The sequence below is a fragment of the Euwallacea similis genome, chromosome 25 (genome assembly GCF_039881205.1).
Source record: "Euwallacea similis isolate ESF13 chromosome 25, ESF131.1, whole genome shotgun sequence".
NCBI lineage: Eukaryota > Metazoa > Arthropoda > Insecta > Coleoptera > Curculionidae > Euwallacea > Euwallacea similis.
In genome coordinates this window covers 525,845-548,542 of record NC_089633.1, presented here as the reverse complement: position 1 = coordinate 548,542, position 22,698 = coordinate 525,845, and the positions used below count along the sequence as shown (strand labels likewise).

Sequence of the window (22,698 nt, the reverse complement as noted above, 5' to 3'; positions counted from 1 at the left end):
TTTTTACCCCCAAGCTGTATTTATGTATATATCTAATCAAATAGAGGGGTGATTACAAAACTAATTACTATGTAATGTCTATTGGAAAAACTCCGGACCTTGGCTTAATTACTTTATCTGTGGGGCCAAGGTTAAGTTAGTATTATTGGTTGGGCCAAAGGCCGAGTTAGTACAGAACAAATACAATTCTTCATGAGAAATACAAATAAGCTCGAATATCAGTTAATTTATCCTAATTCATAAGATAGGTACATTACAATAACTTTGCATAAAAAATTTAGTAACTGCATGTTGTAGGGGGAAATAATAAGTAATTCATCTACCCCTGATAGAAACTTAATATAAATCAGCTAATGCGCTGTTAGGGGTTCTTACGAAATATTGTGTTAGGACTTGCGACGTATTGTTATATCATGGATTATAGTTATGTTATTTATTAGTTGAAATGTTCAAAGTGAGTTTAAGAAACTGATGTTACGCCCATGGACATCCCCAGCCATTGGGTAATACTGTTGAAATGCCCAGCGCTTAACACCCATCTTCGGCTGAGGGAAGTTATTATTATTTAGTTATATTATATATTGAGTTTTATGATTGGGATTTCCAGCACTATTCTTTGTCGGACTAAAATTTCGAATCTAAATTAAAGGTACTGCCAAACGAATACAATGGCTGGGCTCCAATAAAAGCCCAGCGACCATGTCTCTAAGTGCTACGCTTTAACGCGATAAGGTAGCCTAGAAGCCGTTAATGGGGCCTTATCGGGAGTACGTCTATGGGTGTTATACCTCCGTATTAGTACTTAAGGAGGGTGCGAAACTGAAGAGGATCTCTTTTCTCGCTACCTCATCACGGACTCGTGCGCTCTAGATTCTTCTCGTCAACATTCTTTAAATAACGTATCTCTTGATATTGTATAGTTGTTAATGTTACCAATAAACCTTTGTTAAGTTAAGAAGGTTTAGTTTCTCTTATACGCGAAAACAGTGTCTCTGAGACTGCGAACTCAGGGTGGTCCTTCATAATCAATGAATCCACGATCTATATAGTTCACGGATATCGTATCGAAAGGGGTGAATCGACCCAACCACGTACACGCGCCAAATTTGGACCAAACATATTGAAGTAATAAAATTAAACTATTTACTTAGCAAAAAAAACGTAACTGCCAAAACTTCACTAAATTAATGAGCTAATGACATTCTAATACTATTAACATGTTACCCTCCTATTTTAATTTTCCTTTCATAAAACACATGTCAAATTGTATTAACTTGGGTTTCTTAGGAGGTATTTGATAATAATTGAACAAATTACGTTAATTTCATATAGATTTTTTTTATTAACAAATAGGTAATATTTGACGAGATCCATTAAAACTAAATAATGATCAATGAACTGAAAGCCACTTGCAATTAAATTTTATCTGGGACTTCACAATTGCTGACAGGCAATTCTTTTCAAAAATTAAGCCCATTTTTTGGGAGGATAACTGATAGAGTTTTTAACAGACCCTCTTTCCGTTCAATAGAAATACCCCTCGTTTTAGTTTTTTTAACGGGTTCTGAAAGTTCTCTTTTAATGTTGCTATCAAAATGTTGAGTTCGTCAAAATCTGAGCCAAAATATTTTTTAAATTGCGAGGTTTGTTTTCCACGTTCAAATTTTACATGAACCATATCAGCGAAATGCGGTCTCGGATTTAAAAAATTAAATTTGTACTATGAAGTAAAATTCTTTCACTCAAATACATTTTCAATTGTTAATTCAACTGTTTCAGTCTTCAATGCAGTATATTTAACGCATTTTTTTTAAATCATTAAAATTGTACACATTTTTCTTTTTTTTAAGTTCAAGTTTCACTTGATGATGGAAAGAATTCGTTCACATAAAAGTATGCCCCAGTTCAAAATATTTAATTTCTAGTGTTGATAAATTAGTTAGTGAAGTTTACCAAGTATATAAAAAAAGAAAAAAGGGTCCAATTTTTATTTTGAGCAGCGCAGTTGTTCAGCCACAATGTGATCTTATTATTTACGGTTGAAGAAAATATGAACAGAAGCTCAAGATCAAATCTTGTTTTTTTCTTCCTGTTACGCCTTCATGCAAAATTATTGCAAACGTTTGAACCCACATTTTCTTCTAAATAACAAAAGATTCATTAAATACAATGATTCTTTTGACAAAGATAATTTCTTTGAATGTGTTACATTTTGGTAACATTACAACATAAAACAAAAAACCGGCTAATCAAATTACTCAATTATCAGCTTTATGATGAATACTTTTTGTAAATCTGCAGAATTTACGATATCATGAATTCGCGTATCAACCTCGGTACAGATAAGACGTGTTTAGTTCGAATATTTACGAACAATTTATCTCGACGCATTTAGAAGAAACAGTTTTAAAAAATCCTGAAAATAATAATAGCAACTTCAGCATGTGGTAGAAATACACAGGGGACCTATGAAAAGAGGATGTACCCTGGGAGCTCGCAAGAGTCCGAATCGGACTAAACTCCCCAGGGGGGTGCCTTTCAAAAATCAAGAACGAGGAAAAGGGGTAGAAAGCCTAACTCTAATTGCACTACGCATACATCCCCGACAAGTAACACAAAATGACCAGTACTCGAACAACCAACATTGATTAAAAAACCTACAATTAAACCGACAACACCAATTACCACAGCAAGTACACAACACCCGTCATTCAGTCAACAGACATCGTTTTTAAACACCTTCACGGCGGTTCCAGCTATCGCAACCACCACAAGAATTGAATTCTCCCTTAAATGGGAAGAACTTAACTCCAACAATCAAGACATCATCATTAAACGGGAGGAAAGCTTCCTGGTAAAAACTAATGATGAAACCAAAACCAACCAAACATTAAGAACGTTCATCGAGAAGAAAGAAGTAGTATCCTTCAAGCAGCACCATAATAATGATCCAACAAAAGGAGCGAAGGACTACTCGTCCGATATTTCCCTCGTACTCAGTAGTAGTCACAGGGGTTGATCTGGATATCACTGATGAAATGTTTCTAAAACATCTGGAAAAACTTAATCTCCAAGTTAGGTTCTGCAAAAGGATTATATCAAGGCAAAGAGGTACGGCAACCCTCATGATGAAACTAATTACCGGAGACTTAACATCTTACAAAAAAATTAATGAACAACCGTACCGTTCACTTCTTGGGCAGAGTATTCAGGATCGTGGAAAGTAGGCCTCCAGTGTCCATCCCAGCCCCATGCAGCCGATGTAATCTCTTTGACCACCGGACGGAAGACTGCAAACAGCCAATGAGATGCAACAAGTGCCAAGGACCACACACAACGATGTCTTGCAAGTCACCACTCCCCATAAAATGCACCGTTCGCAACGCAGAGGACCATGCGGCATGGAATATGAAATGTCCAAAGAGACCCACAGCCTCAATAGATGCTATTCCAAATGTTAAAATCAAATGTCTTAATAAGAGAACGGCCGAGGTGTCCAAAACAATAACGGAAAATAGCAGAATGCACGTGCCTATTACAACGCACGACCAAATAATAAATAAATATGAACACCAACTGAATAAAACAAGCAACACCAATAGAGAGGAATTATTAAAAATAATGCGCAAACAATTCATTGAAGACTTCAATGTTGATATCTCGGTCGTCTTCTTCGGCAACCATATATACAGGGTTGTCCACTAAGCGCGCGTCGGACGATTGCGGCCCTATTTATAGTTTTTTTTGAAAATTCTTTTCACAGTTATATGTACAACCTTATAAGGTACATTTTAAAAATATTTTCATTTATACAGAGTCCGTCAAAAAAAGACAACAAAAAATGTTGTTTTTTTAAATGGAACACCCTAATTATTATTGCATTTTTGGATTCTGCGTTCAATTTTAATACAAGTTTATTAACACGTTAACATTCTTAGAATTAATAGTTTTCAAGATATGGGCAATTGAATGTTGAAAGTGGCAGTTACTGATGTTTGCAAAATTGCAAATTGTTAACAAACGGAAAGGTATTTGGGAACTTCTTTTCGTCACAATATAATAGAAGATCGGTATTTTACTATGGTATCAAGCCTTACTTAACACTTTCTACAGGGTATCCAACTTGAATATCAAAAAATGGTCAAAATTTAAAAAATTCAAATGGGGCTCTACTATTATTTTGATGTATTATAAAACTACATCAAAAAAGAACCCATGTTCACATTTAATTACCTACACTAAAGTTGCATAGTTTTTGAGTAATTTTGTTTTACAAGTTTATGCATGAGCTGTACATCCCTAATTCTAATTTGTAATGTGAATATGATGGACGTATCTATGGAAACGGACAAATAGAGATAATACATATACTTTGAATGCCAGAAGACAATTCTTAAAGCATTCTCCAAGGATATAAATCATATCGGTTAATTCTTGAGTTGTATAATTCATTTTTAATACAAAAAACTTATTTTTAAAGAAAAAATATGAACAAAATATCATTGAATCTCCCAGGACACACAAATAAATAATAACACTGACATGACAACGAGAAACAATTGCTAATCAGGCATCCATTGCAATTCAGTTACTTTGGTCTACAGAACGCCTTCAAATACAGTACCAAACATGCGGCAGAGAATAAGAGACACTTTTAATTTATTTACTCTCCTAATGCTAAAAAAAAATTAAATTATTATCTCCATTTATCCGTTTCCATAGGTACTTTCATCATATTCACGTTATAAATTAGAATTAGGGATGTAAAGCTCATGCATAAACTTGTAAAACAAAATTACTCAAAAACTATGCAACTTTAGTGTAGGTAATTAAATGTGAACATGGGTTCTTTTTTGATGTAGTTTTATAATACATCAAAATAATAGTAGAGTCCCATTTGAGTTTTTTAAATTTTGACCATTTTTTGATATTCAAGTTGGCTTTATTTTTGTGGATACCCTGTAGAAAGTGTTAAGTAAGGCTTGATACCATAGTAAAATACCGATCTTCTATTATATTGTGACGAAAAGAAGTTCCCAAATACCTTTCCGTTTGTTAACAATTTGCAATTTTGCAAACATCAGTAACTGCCACTTTCAACATTCAATTGCCCATATCTTGAAAACTATTAATTCTAAGAATGTTATCGTGTTAATAAACTTGTATTAAAATTGAACGCAGAATCCAAAAATGCAATAATAATTAGGGTGTTCCATTTAAAAAAACAACATTTTTTGTTGTCTTTTTTTGACGGACTCTGTATAAATGAAAATATTTTTAAAATGTACCTTATAAGGTTGTACATATAACTGTGAAAAGAATTTTCAAAAAAAACTATAAATAGGGCCGCAATCGTCCGACGCGCGCTTAGTGGACAACCCTGTATACAGGGTGGCGCACTTCACCTCCCGTCTCCTATAGCTCGGTTATCATTGACAGTAGAATTTCGATATTTTGTATACTTTATCTGTGTCTTAGGATGTACTCCAGGAAAATATTTCTAATTATACAGGTTGTCCCAAAAAAGTGTGACGATACCGAACTTTTTTTTTAATGGAACACCCTTTTTTTTCACAATTTAAATGCTTTCTATGATTGTCTACATATTCCTAAAATTTTGTTGAGATCGGTTAAATAATACTGGCGAAAAAAATTAAAAATTGAAAAAAATTACATTTGCGCCTCTAGCTTGAAAAAATAATAAAAAATAGAGATAATGTCTATGTAAAGAAACTACTCAAGATGCTTATTAAGCATGGTTTAATAGTTTTATTAAAAAAGTTTCGATGATCGATATTGTACAGGGTCTCCAAAATTTAGCGTCACATTTTTCAAACTTCAAAGTGTTTTATTTTTCTTATTTTAAATTGGGACCCCCGTATATTTTAATTTAGTTCGATGCAGAATTCAAAAACAAACATTTTTCGAATTACATGTCTGTCGCAATTCTTAACACTTCGAGAGTTGTTCGCGGAAAACCATTCCAATAGTAATTAAATTGATTAAAAAGCTACGGTTGCTATGACAAACGAATTATTTATAGGACTTATTTTATAATTACAATTATCTTACAACCATTACACATCTAAAGTATGTGTTCGAAATTTTTTTTCGAATTTGTTCAAAGCCACTCTCGATTTTTTTATGAATTGCAGAAGGTTACAAGACCTTCCATAGTCGTCTTAATTTGTGTCTTCAACAGAACGGAGGACATTTCAAACACATACTTTAGATGTGTAATGGTTGTAAGATAATTGTAATTATAAAATAAGTCCTATAAATAATTCGTTTGTCATAGCAACCGTAGTTTTTTAATCAATTTAATTACTATTGGAATGGTTTTCCGCGAACAACTCTCGAAGTGTTAAGAATTGCGACAGACATGTAATTCGAAAAATGTTTGTTTTTGAATTCTGCATCGAACTAAATTAAAATATACGGGGGTCCCAATTTAAAATAAGAAAAATAAAACACTTTGAAGTTTGAAAAATGTGACGCTAAATTTTGGAGACCCTGTACAATATCGATCATCGAAACTTTTTTAATAAAACTATTAAACCATGCTTAATAAGCATCTTGAGTAGTTTCTTTACATAGACATTATCTCAATTTTTTATTATTTTTTCAAGCTAGAGGCGCAAATGTAATTTTTTTCGCCAGTATTATTTAACCGATCTCAACAAAATTTTAGGAATATGTAGACAATCATAGAAAGCATTTAAATTGTGAAAAAAAATAAGGTGTTCCATTAAAAAAAAAAAGTTCGATATCGTCACACTTTTTTGGGACACCCTGTATATTTAGAAATATTTTCCTGGAGTACGTCCTAAGACACAGGTAAAGTATACAAAATATCGAAATCCTACTGTCAATGATAACCGAGCTATAGGAGACGGGAGGTGAAGTGCGCCACCCTGTATACTACTGATCGATATGCTCATGCCTAATAGGAGCTCCCATACTGAACCCCATCAGGATCAACTAAGACAAATAGTTACCAACGCAGAACATTCACTTTAAAACTACTTTATGCTAACATCAATGGACTAAACCACAAGAAACATCTGATCTACAACTATATTGAGCGTAATGGTACTGACGGATGTATGTTTGTAGAAACCAAAACCAAACTAGGACAGACTCCGATATACAGAGGATGGACGTACATATGCAAACACGGACACACTATAAACAATGACAGAGGTGGTGCGACAGTATTGCTTAATCCAACAGTAAAACTGGGTAACGCAAACCCGCCCTTTCTAGACAACCGCATGAACGAATGCCTGCAATTTACCATTCCCTACTTAGACGACAAAATTCATGTCTTTTTGGCACATATACACCCATCCTCGGACATAGAACAAAACATACTAACTAAGGCATATTTATACAAATACGCAATTATCATCGGAGACCTCAATCTTAACAAAAACAAAACAAAACAATTAAAAATATTTCTAGAGAACTCGGACTTTATAAAGCAGCATACACGTCCGTCATATCTGATGCCCCAGAACCAAGACCCAACACACGATGTTTTACTACATACAAGGAATCTGACAGAGAACATAAAAAATGTAGAATTGAACAACCTTTGAAACCGATTTACGATGTGCGTCATATATGCCTTTGAAACATAAGAATGAAAAACTAAACTTAGACCAAACTGACACGGGCAAAGTAAGACGCCACATACACGACTATATACAGACACACTCCACCTCCCTAGAAAACATATGTCCTGTTGTCAATGTATGGAATCACTAGGCGTTTTTCGTTGGATGTCAGAAATGGGATTGCCACACAGAATTCGTAAAACAGGAACGTTATATGTTTTATTACTAAACTTAGAATAAACTTATATCTACTGTGTACAGAATATGATTGTTACCAGTTGGAGTACATGTGGAGGAGACGAGGCTCAAAAGAGGAAAGAGACCGTTGGTGGTGTGATCAACGGTTTTATACGGTTTTTGATCGAACTATCCAGAATGTATCCCCGGAAACCGTTACGGAAAATGTTTTCCCGCCGTTGTTTTAGTTCTCTACAGAATCGAGATGTTGCTCTGGTTCGCAGTGCACTGTCACTGTCATTAACAGACGGGTGACACTGCACCGCGCTGCTGGCTCCGCCACACATACAACAACTGTCATCAGCAATAGAAACATTTACACCCCGAATAAAGAACTGCTTTTACCAACACACATTACCCAAATTCTTTCTAAGACTGATTAAATGTAAAAGGGAACTATATCGGCTATACACACGTACACAACAAGATGAACTAAAGGTAAAACTCAACAACCTCAACAGGAATATAAAGACGTTGATAGGACAATACAAACAAGACAAATTATTAGAAGCATGCCAAGAAATCGAGAACGATCAAGGAAAATCGTACTGGAATTTTTTGTTTAAATATCACGTTTCAAAAGGCAAATATCATCAGTACAATCAACGAGAACGGGATAGAACTATACACGGACAAAGACAAGGCCGATGCATTCGCCAGACATTTTCAGGGAACCTTTGTCGTCTCCTCCAACCCTAATTATGACGAAAACAACTGGAATATGGTGAACAACTGGTATTAGAACTACGTTAACAATACATTGGAATGCACATACAAACTAATTACAGGCGCAGAATATGACGATGCACTAGAACATATGAAAAATACGACACCGGGAAAAGACAAAATAAAAAGTAAGGTCTCAAAATGTCTAACCTCAGAAACACATGAAACGATACTTAACCAACTAAACAAATGTATGGAGTACCATACAATTTCAGAAACATGGAAGAGTGGCATAATAGTGCCAATTCCGAAAAAGGAAGTGGACAATTCACAAATACGAAACTACAGACCCATAACTCTACTCCCAATACCAAGCAAACTCTTTGAACAGATGTTAAAAAATAGACTATACGAACTAATTGGACAACATATACCCATATATTAATTTGGATTCAAACGCAAACACTCAACAATTCACCCACTGTTTATCCTGACGAACAACATACAGACAACACATCTAAACGGAGACAAGACAGCAAGCTTACTTATGGACATCAACAAGGCCTTCGACAGCGTCTGGCATAGGGGTCTACTATACAAGCTATACCAATTTCAAACACCCAAATACCTAATTCTTATCATCAAAAACCTGCTTGAAAACCGGCAACTGGAAGTACGAATTGACGATACTCTATCCTTCCCCTTCTCCCCCGAGCAAGGACTTCCCCAGGGGTCCCCGCTCTCACCATTCCTATATAATGTATACTGCCACGATATATACATGTATAATCACAACTTACATGACAAAAAAGACATATACCACAAAGCGTACATACTACAATATGTCGACGACATAGTGCTTGTGGTACACGACAGAACGACAAAGAAAGCCGTCGAAAAACTTCAGACACTAACGAACGATACCATGAAACGGTTCTACAAATGGAGAATAACACCAAATGCCATGAAAAATCAGCTATTATTGATACACTACCAAATTAAAGAAAACTCCCCTACAATTATAACAGATGGTCACATAACGATACCAAAACAAAACATAAAATATCTAGGAATAACACTAGACCAAAAATTAAAATTTACAAAACATGTACAAAACGTAAGAACAGAAATCACTAAAAGGATAGAGCACTTCAGAACACTCACGTACCAAAACAAAGGAATCGGCACCAAAGTCGTCGTTAAGATATACAAATCATTTTGCAGACCACTACTAGACTATGGACACACATTGAGGGCAAATGCTTCAATCAAGACAAAAAAAAAATTCAAACAATAGAACAAATTGCACCGAGACTATAACAAAGATCAGACACCCCAGGAACTCCCTACACAACTCGCCCAACGAACTCCTATACGAACGAACACAAATGACTAAAATTACGGAAAGACTATTATAACCACAAACTAAGTGGAAAAAACAACTCTATCAACTGGACGATACTTAACCCGATTTGCATAGAAAGACAGTCGAAACAATCCCGATATCAATCCCCTCCTACAACCTTGTTGGAGCATTACTTCAACTAAAAAAAGGTTCAACTTCTTCTACTACTCCTACCACTGCTCTCTAAGCTAAGCATTTCAAGAACAACGCTGTGAAATGGATACATATAATTATATCATACAGTATACAGAGTGATTCACGTAACTGTTTCATTAGAAACTTTTGTACTTGTAACTAATCTAAATTTTTCATATTTGGGAGTTAAACTAATATAGATAGACTCTACTTTTTTAAAATATTTTGAAGGTCATATCACTTCCGGTTATACCGGAAGTCAAGGTCAACTTCCTTATTTCAAATGGAACACCCAGTATATTTTTGCATTTTTGGAATCTAGGGATTAAGCTGATTAAATTCTTATTAGATACTCCTATACCTAAACCTAACCGTTTCAAAGATATTTTGGTTTAAAAGAAAAATCTGTCTAAAACACCATTTCTATAAAATTTAAAATTCTCAGCTATTATTGAAGCTAGCTTTACGAAAATTTGCTGACATGTTAACTAGATATGGTAGATTAGGTTAATGTGAAAAGTTTTTATAAATATCATACAGGGTGTCCAAAAAAATATGTCATATTTAAAGAACTTTGATAGCAAAAAAGTCGCTTATTTCAAATGGAACACCCCATATATTTTTATATGTTTGGAATCTAAATTTAATTCTGAATCGATTACTATTAAGCATCCCTATACCTAAAATGAACGCTTTTGCTATAATTTGCGATTTTTTAATATTGTACACTAATAATTCTAAGTATCATAGTTGGCTTTGAAAAGAACATGGCTGCTTCCGGTAAAATGCGTTAATGTAATTGTCAATTTAATAAGTTCGCTCAGCAGTTTAGAATCATGAACTTTAATAATACTTATTCAAATAATGATATTTTAAATTTATTCTTTATTCATGGAGAGTGTAACAAAGTTTTGGAGAGAACTTGCCGTACATTCAACGAAAGATATCCGCATCTTCCGAAAATCACAAAGAACAAATTTAGGATATTGGAATCAAATTTTTTAAGACATGGAAAAGTCGAAACTAAAAAGTCTTATTCTAGACCCACAATAAATAAAAAAATAATAAATCAAAACAAAGAAAATTAAATTAAAATAAATGTTCAATATGACCTCCATTAACTTCTAAACATTTCAAAATTCTTTTTTTAACTTCATGTTGTGTCACTTTATTAATTGTTATGGGGCGGAGGTCTTCAAAAGCTTCTCGAATTCTATCACAAAGATGTTGTTTGCTTTCTATGGAAACTTCATAAACCCGAGATTTTATATGACTCCATAAAAAGAAATCTAGGGGCGTCAAGTCGGGTGACCTTGGTGGCCATTTCCATGGCCCGTTACATCCGATCCACCGGTCTTCAAATGTCCGATTCATCTCTTCATAAACTTCATGGGAAGAGTGAGCCGGTGCACCGTCCATTTGGTACCAAACAGTCTGTAGCATATTAAAGTGTCTAAAAAGTCGGAGACAATACCTCTCAATATATCTAAATATTTTGAAGTGTTTAAATTTTCATTGTAAATAAAATATCTTGCTTCATTATTCATAATCATGGCAAACACGTTAACAATAAAACTATCTTGATGACGGGCCTCTTTGAATATTTGAGGATTTATTTCTGCCCAATAATGAAGATTTCTTCTGTTTATAAGCCCCCCTTTTGTATATTTGACAAAAATTATGGATCTTCCTGAATATGAACAAGCATAAATTCACAAAATTTACTTCTTCTAACTTCGTCTCTCGGTTTAAATGACTACAATTTTATAAGAATAAGGATGCATTCTATGTTTCTTTACAATTCTTTGAATTGATGAATATGACAAATCTGTAAAAATCATTAATTGAAGATAAACAATTGCCATCATTAATAACAATAAAAGTACAAACCTAAATCATTAGAAACAGTTCGAATAGAAAAATTCGGATTTGAATTAAAATATCCTAAAACGGTGATTTCATTGTCTTTGCTATTTATTATGGGTCTAGAATAAAACTTTTTAGTTTCGACTTTTCCATGTCTTAAAAAATTTGATTCCAATATCCTAAATTTGTTCTTTGTGATTTTCGGAAGATGCGGATATCTTTCGTTGAATGTACGGCAAGTTCTCTCCAAAACTTTGTTACACTCTCCATGAATAAAGAATAAATTTAAAATATAATTATTTAAATAAGTATTATTAAAGTTCATGATTCTAAACTGCTGAGCGAACTTATTAAATTGACAACTACATTAACGCATTTTACCGGAAGCAGCCATGTTCTTTTCAAAGCCAACTATGATACTTAGAATTATTACTGTACAATATTAAAAAATCGCAAATTATAGCAAAAGTGTTCATTTTAGGTATAGGGATGCTTAATAATAATCGATTCAGAATTAAATTTAGATTCCAAACTTATAAAAATATATGGGGTATTCCATTTGAAATAAGCGACTTTTTTGCTATTAAAGTTCTTTAAATATGACATATTTTTTGGACACCCTGTATGATATTTATAAAAACTTTTCACATTAACCTAATCAACCATATCTAGTTAACATGTCAGCAAATTTTCGTAAAGCTAGCTTCAATAATAGCTGAGAATTTTAAATTTTATAGAAATGGTGTTTTAGACAGATTTTTCTTTTAAACCAAAATATCTTTGAAACGGTTAGGTTTAGGTATAGGAGTACCTAATAAGAATTTAATCAGCTTAATCCCTAGATTCCAAAAATGCAAAAATATACTGGGTGTTCCATTTGAAATAAGGAAGTTGACCTTGACTTCCGGTATAACCGGAAGTGATATGACCTTCAAAATATTTAAAAAAAGTAGAGTCTATCTATATTAGTTTAACTCCCAAATATGAAAAATTTAGATTAGTTACAAGTACAAAAGTTTCTAATGAAACAGTTACGTGAATCACCCTGTATATTGCAGATATTGTCACACAGGCAGAAAGACTAATCGGTCGATAGCCTGTTTCTAACGAAATAAAGATTGTATATAGATACAGTGTGACCCATTTGTTTTGGGGTCAGTCTGTAAAAAGTTTATTAATTGTGCGATTTAGCCCGGATTTTTTTTAAATTATAGAGCTTGAAGAACTACACATTTTCAGCAAAATTGGCCTGGTTGATATAAAATCCAAGGCCTACTATGGCAAGCTACTACAAGCAAAATTTTAATAAATCATATTAGCGATTTTTTTAGAAAAAATCTGTGCACGCCACTGGATTGAGCACCCTTCAAAACGGGCCTGTACAAAATTTCATCGAAAAATTTTAGGTAATAACGATTTTGTAGAATAATTAAAAATGCACACCAGGTATTTATTTATTTTCAAAAATTCATAGTTGGCTATGGAAAAACAAATTGTAACATTAAACAATTTAGTTATAGTCTTAGGCTTATACAGAACAAATAAAACAAAACAAAAATGAAAATTACATCACAAGAAACAACTACATTTTTGCAACTTCTACCAAGCCACCATTTTCTCCAATGCACTTATCTTTCCTTTTGCGTATGTTCAAAATTACATTTCGTATTTGCTGTGGAGTAATTTCCACACAAGCACGGATTATCCTAGCTTGTAGTCCTTGTAAATTTTGGGGTCTTGACTTATACACTTTTTCTTTAAGTAAACCCCAAAGAAAAAAATCTAACGGGGTTAAGTCCGGGGATCTCAGTGGCCACTCACAGAAAGGACTGTTTCGCCCTATCCAAGAGTTTTCGAAATTTTCATTTAGCCAGTTTTTTATCAAACGAGCATTATGAATAGGACTACCATCTAACTGTAACTTTAAATTAAGGCGATACCTTAATGGTAAATCATCTAATGCGTTCCTAAACTCATTTTCAAGAAAATTAAAAAACCCAACCGCATTCAAATTACCGTCAAAGAAAAAGGGACCAACTATTCTGTCGCATATTATTCCACACCAAACGTTAATTTTTTGAGAATATTGTCTCCTTGCATTTATGATGAATTCTGGATTTTGAGCTGACCAGTGACGACAATTTTGACTCGAAACCACCTCATTTGTGGTAAAGGTGGCTTCGTCGGTGAATAAAATTTCGTTTAAAAAGTTATCATTGTTTACATATTTTCCTTGCAGCCAATAGCAAAATTCTAATCTTCTTTCTTCATCTCCTGGTTCCAACGTATGCAAAAATTTTGGCTTAAAAGCTTTTATTTTGTTTTGTCTCAGGCATCTTCTTATACTTTCTCTGGGTATATTAAGGTCCAAACTAGCCGTTCTAATACTATTTCGGGGATTGTCGTTAAAATATTGCAAAATTTGATTGTTATTTTGAAAAAGTCCACGACGTTCATTTTGCCTCGTTTTAAGCAAATTTTTGGAAACTGATCCAGTTTCATCGAAAGTATTATTTATGCGTTGCACAGTACTTCGACTTACTGGTTTATCTGGATGTCTGATGTTGAATTCTGCCGCAGCTTCTGCTGCCGAGCGCACGTTGTCGCCAACAAGACGAACAATTTCTGTTTTTTCTCTTACACTTAAATTTTCCATAATTATAATAATTAATAATTTAATTTGTATTAAGTGCAAACAAGTTCTAATATCGATTTAGACTTTATGTGTTTGACAGTTAATATAAACACTTCAATTGTTTTCCATAGCCAACTATGAATTTTTGAAAATAAATAAATACCTGGTGTGCATTTTTAATTATTCTACAAAATCGTTATTACTTAAAATTTTTCGATGAAATTTTGTACAGGCCCGTTTTGAAGGGTGCTCAATCCAGTGGCGTGCACAGATTTTTTCTAAAAAAATCGCTAATATGATTTATTAAAATTTTGCTTGTAGTAGCTTGCCATAGTAGGCCTTGGATTTTATATCAACCAGGCCAATTTTGCTGAAAATGTGTAGTTCTTCAAACTCTATAATTAAAAAAAAATCCGGGCTAAATCGCACAATTAATAAACTTTTTACAGACTGACCCCAAAACAAATGGGTCACACTGTATATATACAGAGTTATTCACGTCATGCTACACGGAATGTTGCGGCCAAAGTATTTAATATTTCGAATTTTTCTTTTTTGCGATGTGTAGAACTCATATAGAGGTACATTCTAAAATTATTTTCCTTTTATACAGGGGGTTGTAAATAAGTGAAAAATATCAAAGTTATGTTTTTTTAAATGAAACACTCAATATATTAGTACCGTTTTAGATTCCTTGAGATAAATAAATGTAAGTCTAATTAAGGTTTACCTACCCTAAACCTTAAGAATTTTGAAATAATTGAGATTTTGTAAAAATGTAGTGTAAATTTAAAACTTTTGCTTTAAAGGAAGTTTAAACTGGAGTAAGTCGAAATTCACATCAAGCCTCAGACATGAGGCATATTTCATGCCATAGTCATGAAAATTTAAATATCTTATACAGGGTGTCCAAAAAATAAATTTAAAAATGTACTTACTTTGAAAGGTATTAACTTGCTTAATTTAAATCGAACACCCTATATTTTATTACTACAACTATCAAATTGAAACATTACCGATCGAAAACTATTATACTTTCCTATACTTAAATGTACAAGTTTTCCTTGAAAATTAAGATTTTTAAAGAAAGTAGAAAATCCTATTATTTTGTGTATCAGTTCCCACGATGACATTTAAAATGCCAATATAAAGAGTCATATTTATGCATTCTTTTTTCGGAGATTTGATTAAATATGAAAATTATCTTGTAAGTTACGCAAATAATATTGAAAATATCATAAATAAAGAATAATCCGAAAAAAGAATGCATAAATATGACTCTCTATATTTGTTAGGACTTGCGACGTATTGTTATATCATGGATTATAGTTATGTTATTTATTAGTTGAAATGTTCAAAGTGAGTTTAAGAAACTGATGTTACGCCCATGGACATCCCCAGCCATTGGGTAATACTGTTGGAATGCCCAGCGCTTAACACCCATCTTCGGCTGAGGGAAGTTATTATTATTTAGTTATATTATATATTGAGTTTTATGATTGGGATTTCCAGCACTATTCTTTGTCGGACTAACATTACGAATTTAAATTAAAGGTACAGCCAAACGAATACAATGGCTGGGCTCCAATAAAAGCCCAGCGATCGTGCCTCTAAGTGCTACGCTTTAACGCGACAAGGTAGCCTAGAAGCCGCTAATGGGGCCTTATCGGGGGTACGTCTATGGGCGTTACACCTCCGTATCAATACTTAAGGAGGGTGCGAAACTAAAGAAGTTCTCTTTTTTCGCTACTTCATCACGGACTCGTACGCGTTAAACTCTCGTCAACATTCTTTAAATAACGCATTTCTCGATATTGTATAGTTGTTAATGTTACCAATAAACCTTTGTTAAGTTAAGAAGGTTTAGTTTCTTTTATACGCGAAAACAGTGTCTCTGAGACTGCGAACTCAGGGTGGTCCTTCGTAATCGATCAATCCAGTCCACGATCTACGTAGTTCACGGTTATCGTATCGAAAGGGGTGAATCGACCCAACCACGTACACGCGCCAAATTTGGACCAAACATTTTGGGCCTTCGAGCTGGATTTGACTGGATTGGAACAGTGCCTACGAAACATAGTTCACAAGTGGAACGAGAAAGTGCATCAGAAGTCAAGAAAAGTAACCGGTGAGTCAGTTCCTTTTTATCAAGATTTTCCTCTTGAGTTTTACCGAGCCTCATAATATCCCCGTCTATCATCTCCTGCTTTAGAATAGTCGTTTGTAGTGTGAGATTCACGCCATTATTGTCTCGATTTTGTCATATCTTAAGAAGGTGAAATAGGTGAAACCTCAGGTTGATAACGTTGAATAGCGTAACTCGTATCTAATTGAATCTCGAATCGATTTTATTGGTTTAATCCCAGTTATTAATATTAGGTAAAAATGTCTCTCAAAGGAAGAAAAGGAAAAACGTCACAAAATTCAGAAAAAGAGATCAATTTAACGGATATTCCCACTGAAAACGCTGAATTTCGAGAACTTTCCTATGCTCGTAAGGTGTTAGTAGAACGCTTGTCTCGTTTTGAACAGTACCTCCTCGATAATACAGATGCCAAAGAAATCTTTGCCTGTGAGATTCGCCTTAAAAACGTGGAAGATGATCTTAGAGAATTCGATAAGGTTCAAACACGATTGGAGTTTATGGACCCAAATGAAAGACAGAATCGGCTTGAAACCGAATCAATTTATTACAACGTAATTTCAGAAGCAAAAAAGTTTATAAAGTTGGCTCACGCGAGCCAGAATTGTGGCACCGCGTGAGTAGGAAACCCAAAGCCTTTGGGAAGTTTAGGAAAATTACCAGATCTAGATTTGCTTTCATTCTTTGGTAATTATGAGACGTGGTTCAGCTTCAAAAGTATTTTTGAGTCGTTAGTACATGATAGAACCGATTTAAGCGAGACAGAAAAACTGCTATACTTGAAATTATGTTGCAAAGGCGATGCATTGAAAATAATAGACTCGTTTGAAATAACGCCCGGAAATTATACAGTTGCTCTAAATCTATCAAAAAAACGTTATGAGAATAAAAAAGCAGTCGTAAATTATCACGTGAGAAACATTCTGTTTAATTTGCCAAGCGCGATTAAAGACTCTGCGACAAATGTAAGGAAACTTATAGACACGGTTCAACAACATAAAGCTGCGTTGGAAAAGCTAAAATTGCCCGTAGATAAGTGGGATGCATTATTGAACCCAATAATCTTAAGCAAACTGGACGAACGTACGAATCATGAATGGGAACGGAAACAGTGTCACACTGAGTCACCCACGGTTAATCAATTACTCGATTTTTTAACCGATAAATGCTTCGCATTGGAATCTTCTCGCGGTTTCTCGAGACCTCAGCCACATAGACCCGATAAAGACAGGAACGAGAACAGAGGTCAGGAAAGAGGAAATGGATCGGCTTCGTCTAAGAATTATTCGTATTCTTTAATGCAAAGGGTTGGCAGAGAATGTCACATTTGCAACGAAAACCATTTTGTTTACCAATGTCCTCGGTTTACTCAACTGTCGGTGTCTGAGAAGTACAACGAAATTCGGAAGCATAAATTGTGTAGCAATTGTCTACGAATAGGGCACTTAAATCAAGAATGCAAGTCCAGCGGGTGTAAAAAGTGCGCTAAAAAGCACAATACGGCGCTTCATTACGAAAAACGTGAAGTAGGTGAAGGCGTTCAATACCCAAAAAACGACGGCAATAGTGCACCTCCATTATTGCCCATAGACAAACAAACCATGAACAAGGGGAAGTACTCGGAATCCGAACAATCTACAAGGTTACCAAACAGCCAGGACCAGGATGACGCACGTCATAGGGTTGATTATTCATTAACCTTAGCATCAGCCAGCCTAGAGAGAGATCAAGTATTGCTGTCAACCGCCAACATCTTAATCGCCGATGAAAAGGGAGAATGGCAGAAGTGCAACGCCTTACTTGATTCGGGAAGTCAATCAAACTTAATGAGCGAAAGGCTTTGTAGAAAGTTAAATTTAAGTTTCAAAAGAATCAACATGCCTCTGTACGGCATCAGTCAGCTCGTCACGGAAATCAATAGACAAACCCAAGTTAAAATAAAGTCTAGATTCAACAGTTTTGAGGCCAATCTGACATTTTTGGTTTTGCCAACGCTTACCGAAAATCTACCCCTATTTAAGTTCTCTAGAGCAGCGCTTAAGATCCCAAGCCAGATCAATTTAGCAGACGAACATTTCAACGAGCCAAAGAATATCGATATTCTGTTAGGGGTAGATATATTTTATGATCTACTGGGCTCAGGCAAAATAAAATTAGGGGAAAAGTTACCCGTGCTTCAGGAAACATCTCTAGGCTGGGTGATATCAGGAAACTTAGCAGAGTTTGGATCGCGGAATCAGAAAACAGTTTGCAACCTATCAACGAACATATCTAACAAAATGTTAAATGATTCGTTAACTAAATTCTGGCACGTTGAAGAATTTGAGCATTCCAAATTTCTGTCTAAGGAGGAATCCTATTGCGAAGAGTACTTTACTCAAACCACGACCCGGGATAAGGATAATAGTTTCATAGTGAAGTACCCCTTTAAAATCGAAAAAAACTTGAAGCTTGGAGAATCGAAACCGATAGCGCTGAGTCGATTAAAAAATCTAGAGAGAAAATTAGAAAAGAATGAGGAGCTTAACAGGCAATATGTGGATTTCATGAACGAATATGAAACCTTAGGCCACATGACGCGCCAAGAGCCAATCGGAAATGATGACTCTATGCCAAATAGTAGCTATTTTCTACCTCACAGAGCAGTAGTAAAGGACTCGATTACCACAAAATGTCGCGTCGTGTTTGATGCAAGTTGCAAAACTAGCTCAGGCGTGTCGCTGAACGATACCTTGATGGTAGGTCCAGTAGTCCAAGAAGAATTATATGCAATTCTGCTACGGCTACGGCTCCGAAAGATAGTGCTGAGCGCAGATATCAAGATGATGTATAGATACATTAAAATTCAGGACAGCGAGCGAGATTATCAAAAAATACTGTGGCAAGCGAATTCTAGGGACCCGGTTAGCGTTTACCGGCTGAACACGGTGACGTATGGTACGTCGAATGCACCCTTTCAAGCCACTCGCTGTCTAGTAGAATTGGCGAGGCAAAATGAGAATACATACCCTCGGACATCGGAAATAATAAAACGCTCCTTTTATATGGACGATTTCCTAGTTAGTTTGAATTCGGAAGAGGAGGCATTGAACGTCTACAAAGAACTAAACAATAATAGGTCCTCCAGTCTATTAAAACTTCGTCGCGTGATGGGATACATTTGCAGATTCAAAGAGCAAATTTTAAAACGTACAAGGAACGAAAGCATCAGCTTAACAGTTGACGAGCTAAACGAAGCTCAGATCATACTAGTGAAATTGGCGCAAGGCGAAACGTTTCATAAAGAAATTGATGAACTTAGCAAGAACAACAAACTTGTCAGCGACAGTCAGATCTTAAATCTAAACCCGTTCCTAGATTCCGCAGGAATACTTAGAGTCGGTGGACAACTTACGAATTCGGACCTTAGCTATGAACAACGACATCCCATTATACTGGCATGTAAACATAGATTCACCGATTTAGTGATAATGGATGGGCATATGAAGCATCTCCACGCGGGAGTTCAGAATCTACTATCGATAATTCGTTTACAATTTTGGATTGTAAACGGAAAAAACGCGATAAAGCACAACCTCAGTAGGTGCGTGCGCTGTTTTAAGGCTAAACCAAAACCGCTAAAATTTCTGATGGGTTCTCTCCCAGCTGCAAGGGTAAAGCCTTCGCGCCCCTTTTCGAATTGCGGAGTCGACTACGCAGGACCCATATTGGTAAAGGAAGGCACGTTACGCAGAACTAAACGAGTCAAGACGTACATCTGCATCTTTGTATGTTTTGCTACCCGCGCTGTACACATAGACCTAGTTAAGGATCTCTCTACCGCTAGCTTTCTGAACGCTTTAGACCGGTTTTGCTCGAGACGAGGGAAACCCACGGATATTCACTCGGATAACGGCTCCAATTTCGTAGGAGCAAATAATCATTTCCTCGAGCTTTCTGCCTTAATCAACAGCCAATCTCATATCAATGCCGTGACTTCACATTTAGCTAATAATCGGATTAAGTGGCACTTTCTTCCAGCGCGTAGCGCCCATATGGGTGGACTATGGGAGGCTGCGGTTAAGTCAATTAAATTTCACCTTCGTCGGGTTCTTGGCGAATCTTGTCTAGCATACGAAGAAATGCACACCTTGTTGACAAAAATCGAGGCTTGTTTGAATTCACGACCTTTAATGCCAATCTCTAACGACGCAAACGACTATTTACCCTTGACCCCAGCTCATTTCCTAATTGGCGACCCGCTGGTAAATCTGCCCCAACTCGAAATTAGAGACGTCACTATATCACGGCTATCTCGCTACGAACGGTTACTGCAATTGCAGCAGCAATTTTGGAACCGCTGGAGCCGAGACTATTTGACCAATCTTCAAACTAGAAGCAGGTGGAAGAAGCCGAAAGACAAGTCTATAGCCATTGGATCCTTGGTTCTGCTAGCTGAGGTACCGCCAAACGAATACAATGGCTGGGCTCCAATAAAAGCCCAGCGATCGTGCCTCTAAGTGCTACGCTTTAACGCGACAAGGTAGCCTAGAAGCCGCTAATGGGGCCCTATCGGGGGCACGTCTATGGGCGTTACACCTCCGTATCAATACTTAAGGAGGGTGCGAAACTGAAGAAGCTCTCTTTTCTCGCTACTTCATCACGGGCTCGTACGCGTTAAACTCTCGTCAACATTCTTTAAATAACGCATTTCTCGATATTGTATAGTTGTTAATGTTACCAATAAACCTTTGTTAAGTTAAGAAGGTTTAGTTTCTTTTATACGCGAAAACAGTGTCTCTGAGACTGCGAACTCAGGGTGGTCCTTCATAATCGATCAATCCAGTCCACGATCTACGTAATTCACGGTTATCGTATCGAAAGGGGTGAGTCGACCCAATCACGTACACGCGCCAAATTTGGACCAAACAGCTGGAAAGGGATCTGTCCAACCTGTTTAGGGAAACGAAGGAGTATACAGCAGAACAGGTAATAAGTTGTTAAATAACGGAACTATGTAACAAACATCTAAATAGTAAATGGAGAGAAAAGAACGCGTGGAAAGATGCTATGTATTTTGTGGTGAAACGAGGTCATAAAGGAAAAAAGGAAGGAAAGTAACAAAAACAGGAGGAAATGGACAAGACTGAGAGCGAGAAATGTAACGGAAGTGGAAATGAAAATGACTTATAAGGGCTATAAAAAAGCAAAAAAGGAATTGATGAACGAAATAAATAAAAGTAAGACCGAGAAATGGAAGCAACTATGTATGGAATTGGAAAATGATGTGTGGGGAGGAGCATATCGGATCTTGACAAAGAAATTGAAGCTGGGAGGAGGAAAAAGACCAAGTGACGAGGTAATTAAAGAACAGATTGAGAAGCTTTTCCCGAAAAGACTGAAGGTGAAACGGATGGGCAAAAGGGAAGGAACGGATGGCATCAGAGAATTTGAAAGTAAGGAATTGGGATGCATCATGACAAAAATGAAAATAAAAAAGGCACCAGGACCAGATAGAATACCCATGGAAGTACTGTTAATATGCGTTCGCAAACCTGAAAAAATATTTTTGAACCTGTTTAATGGATGTCTGAAGTATAGTGAATTTTCAGAAACCTGGAAAACAGCGCCGAATTGAGAAGACGAGAAAAACATTAACGGAAGCTACCACATATAGACCCATTTGTCTCTTGTATACAGCAGGGAAACTATTTGAAAAATTAATAGGAAACAGAATACTGGATGAAATTGAAATTGGTTCGAAACTGAGAGAGGAGCAATAAGGATTTAGAAGGGGAACGTCCACTCTAGATGCATTGCAAAAGGTTAAAGGAGTTATTGAAGATATAAAAAGAAAGACCACAAAAAAATCAGGACTATAGTGCAACGATATTATTGGATATAGTGAACGCATTTAATAGTGCCCCACGGGAAAAAATAATAAGCGCAATGGAGGAAAGGAAAATAAGCGGGTATCTAGTGAAAATTGTTAGAAAGTACTCTGGTGAAAATT

General features: G+C 35.6%; 1 protein-coding gene and 1 pseudogene across 1 annotated transcript; both read left to right on the top strand.

Annotated features, from left to right (window-relative positions):
• Positions 1-2,945: 2,945 nt before the first annotated feature.
• On the top strand, positions 2,946-3,705 carry LOC136416801 (uncharacterized; annotated as a pseudogene).
• Positions 3,706-16,948: 13,243 nt separating this feature from the next.
• LOC136416800 (uncharacterized) lies at positions 16,949-21,205 on the top strand. Its single transcript, XM_066402157.1, has 2 exons — positions 16,949-17,322; positions 17,416-21,205. The coding sequence occupies exons 1-2, from the start codon at positions 16,949-16,951 to the stop codon at positions 21,203-21,205; spliced, it is 4,164 nt and encodes a 1,387-aa protein (XP_066258254.1).
• Positions 21,206-22,698: the final 1,493 nt, after the last annotated feature.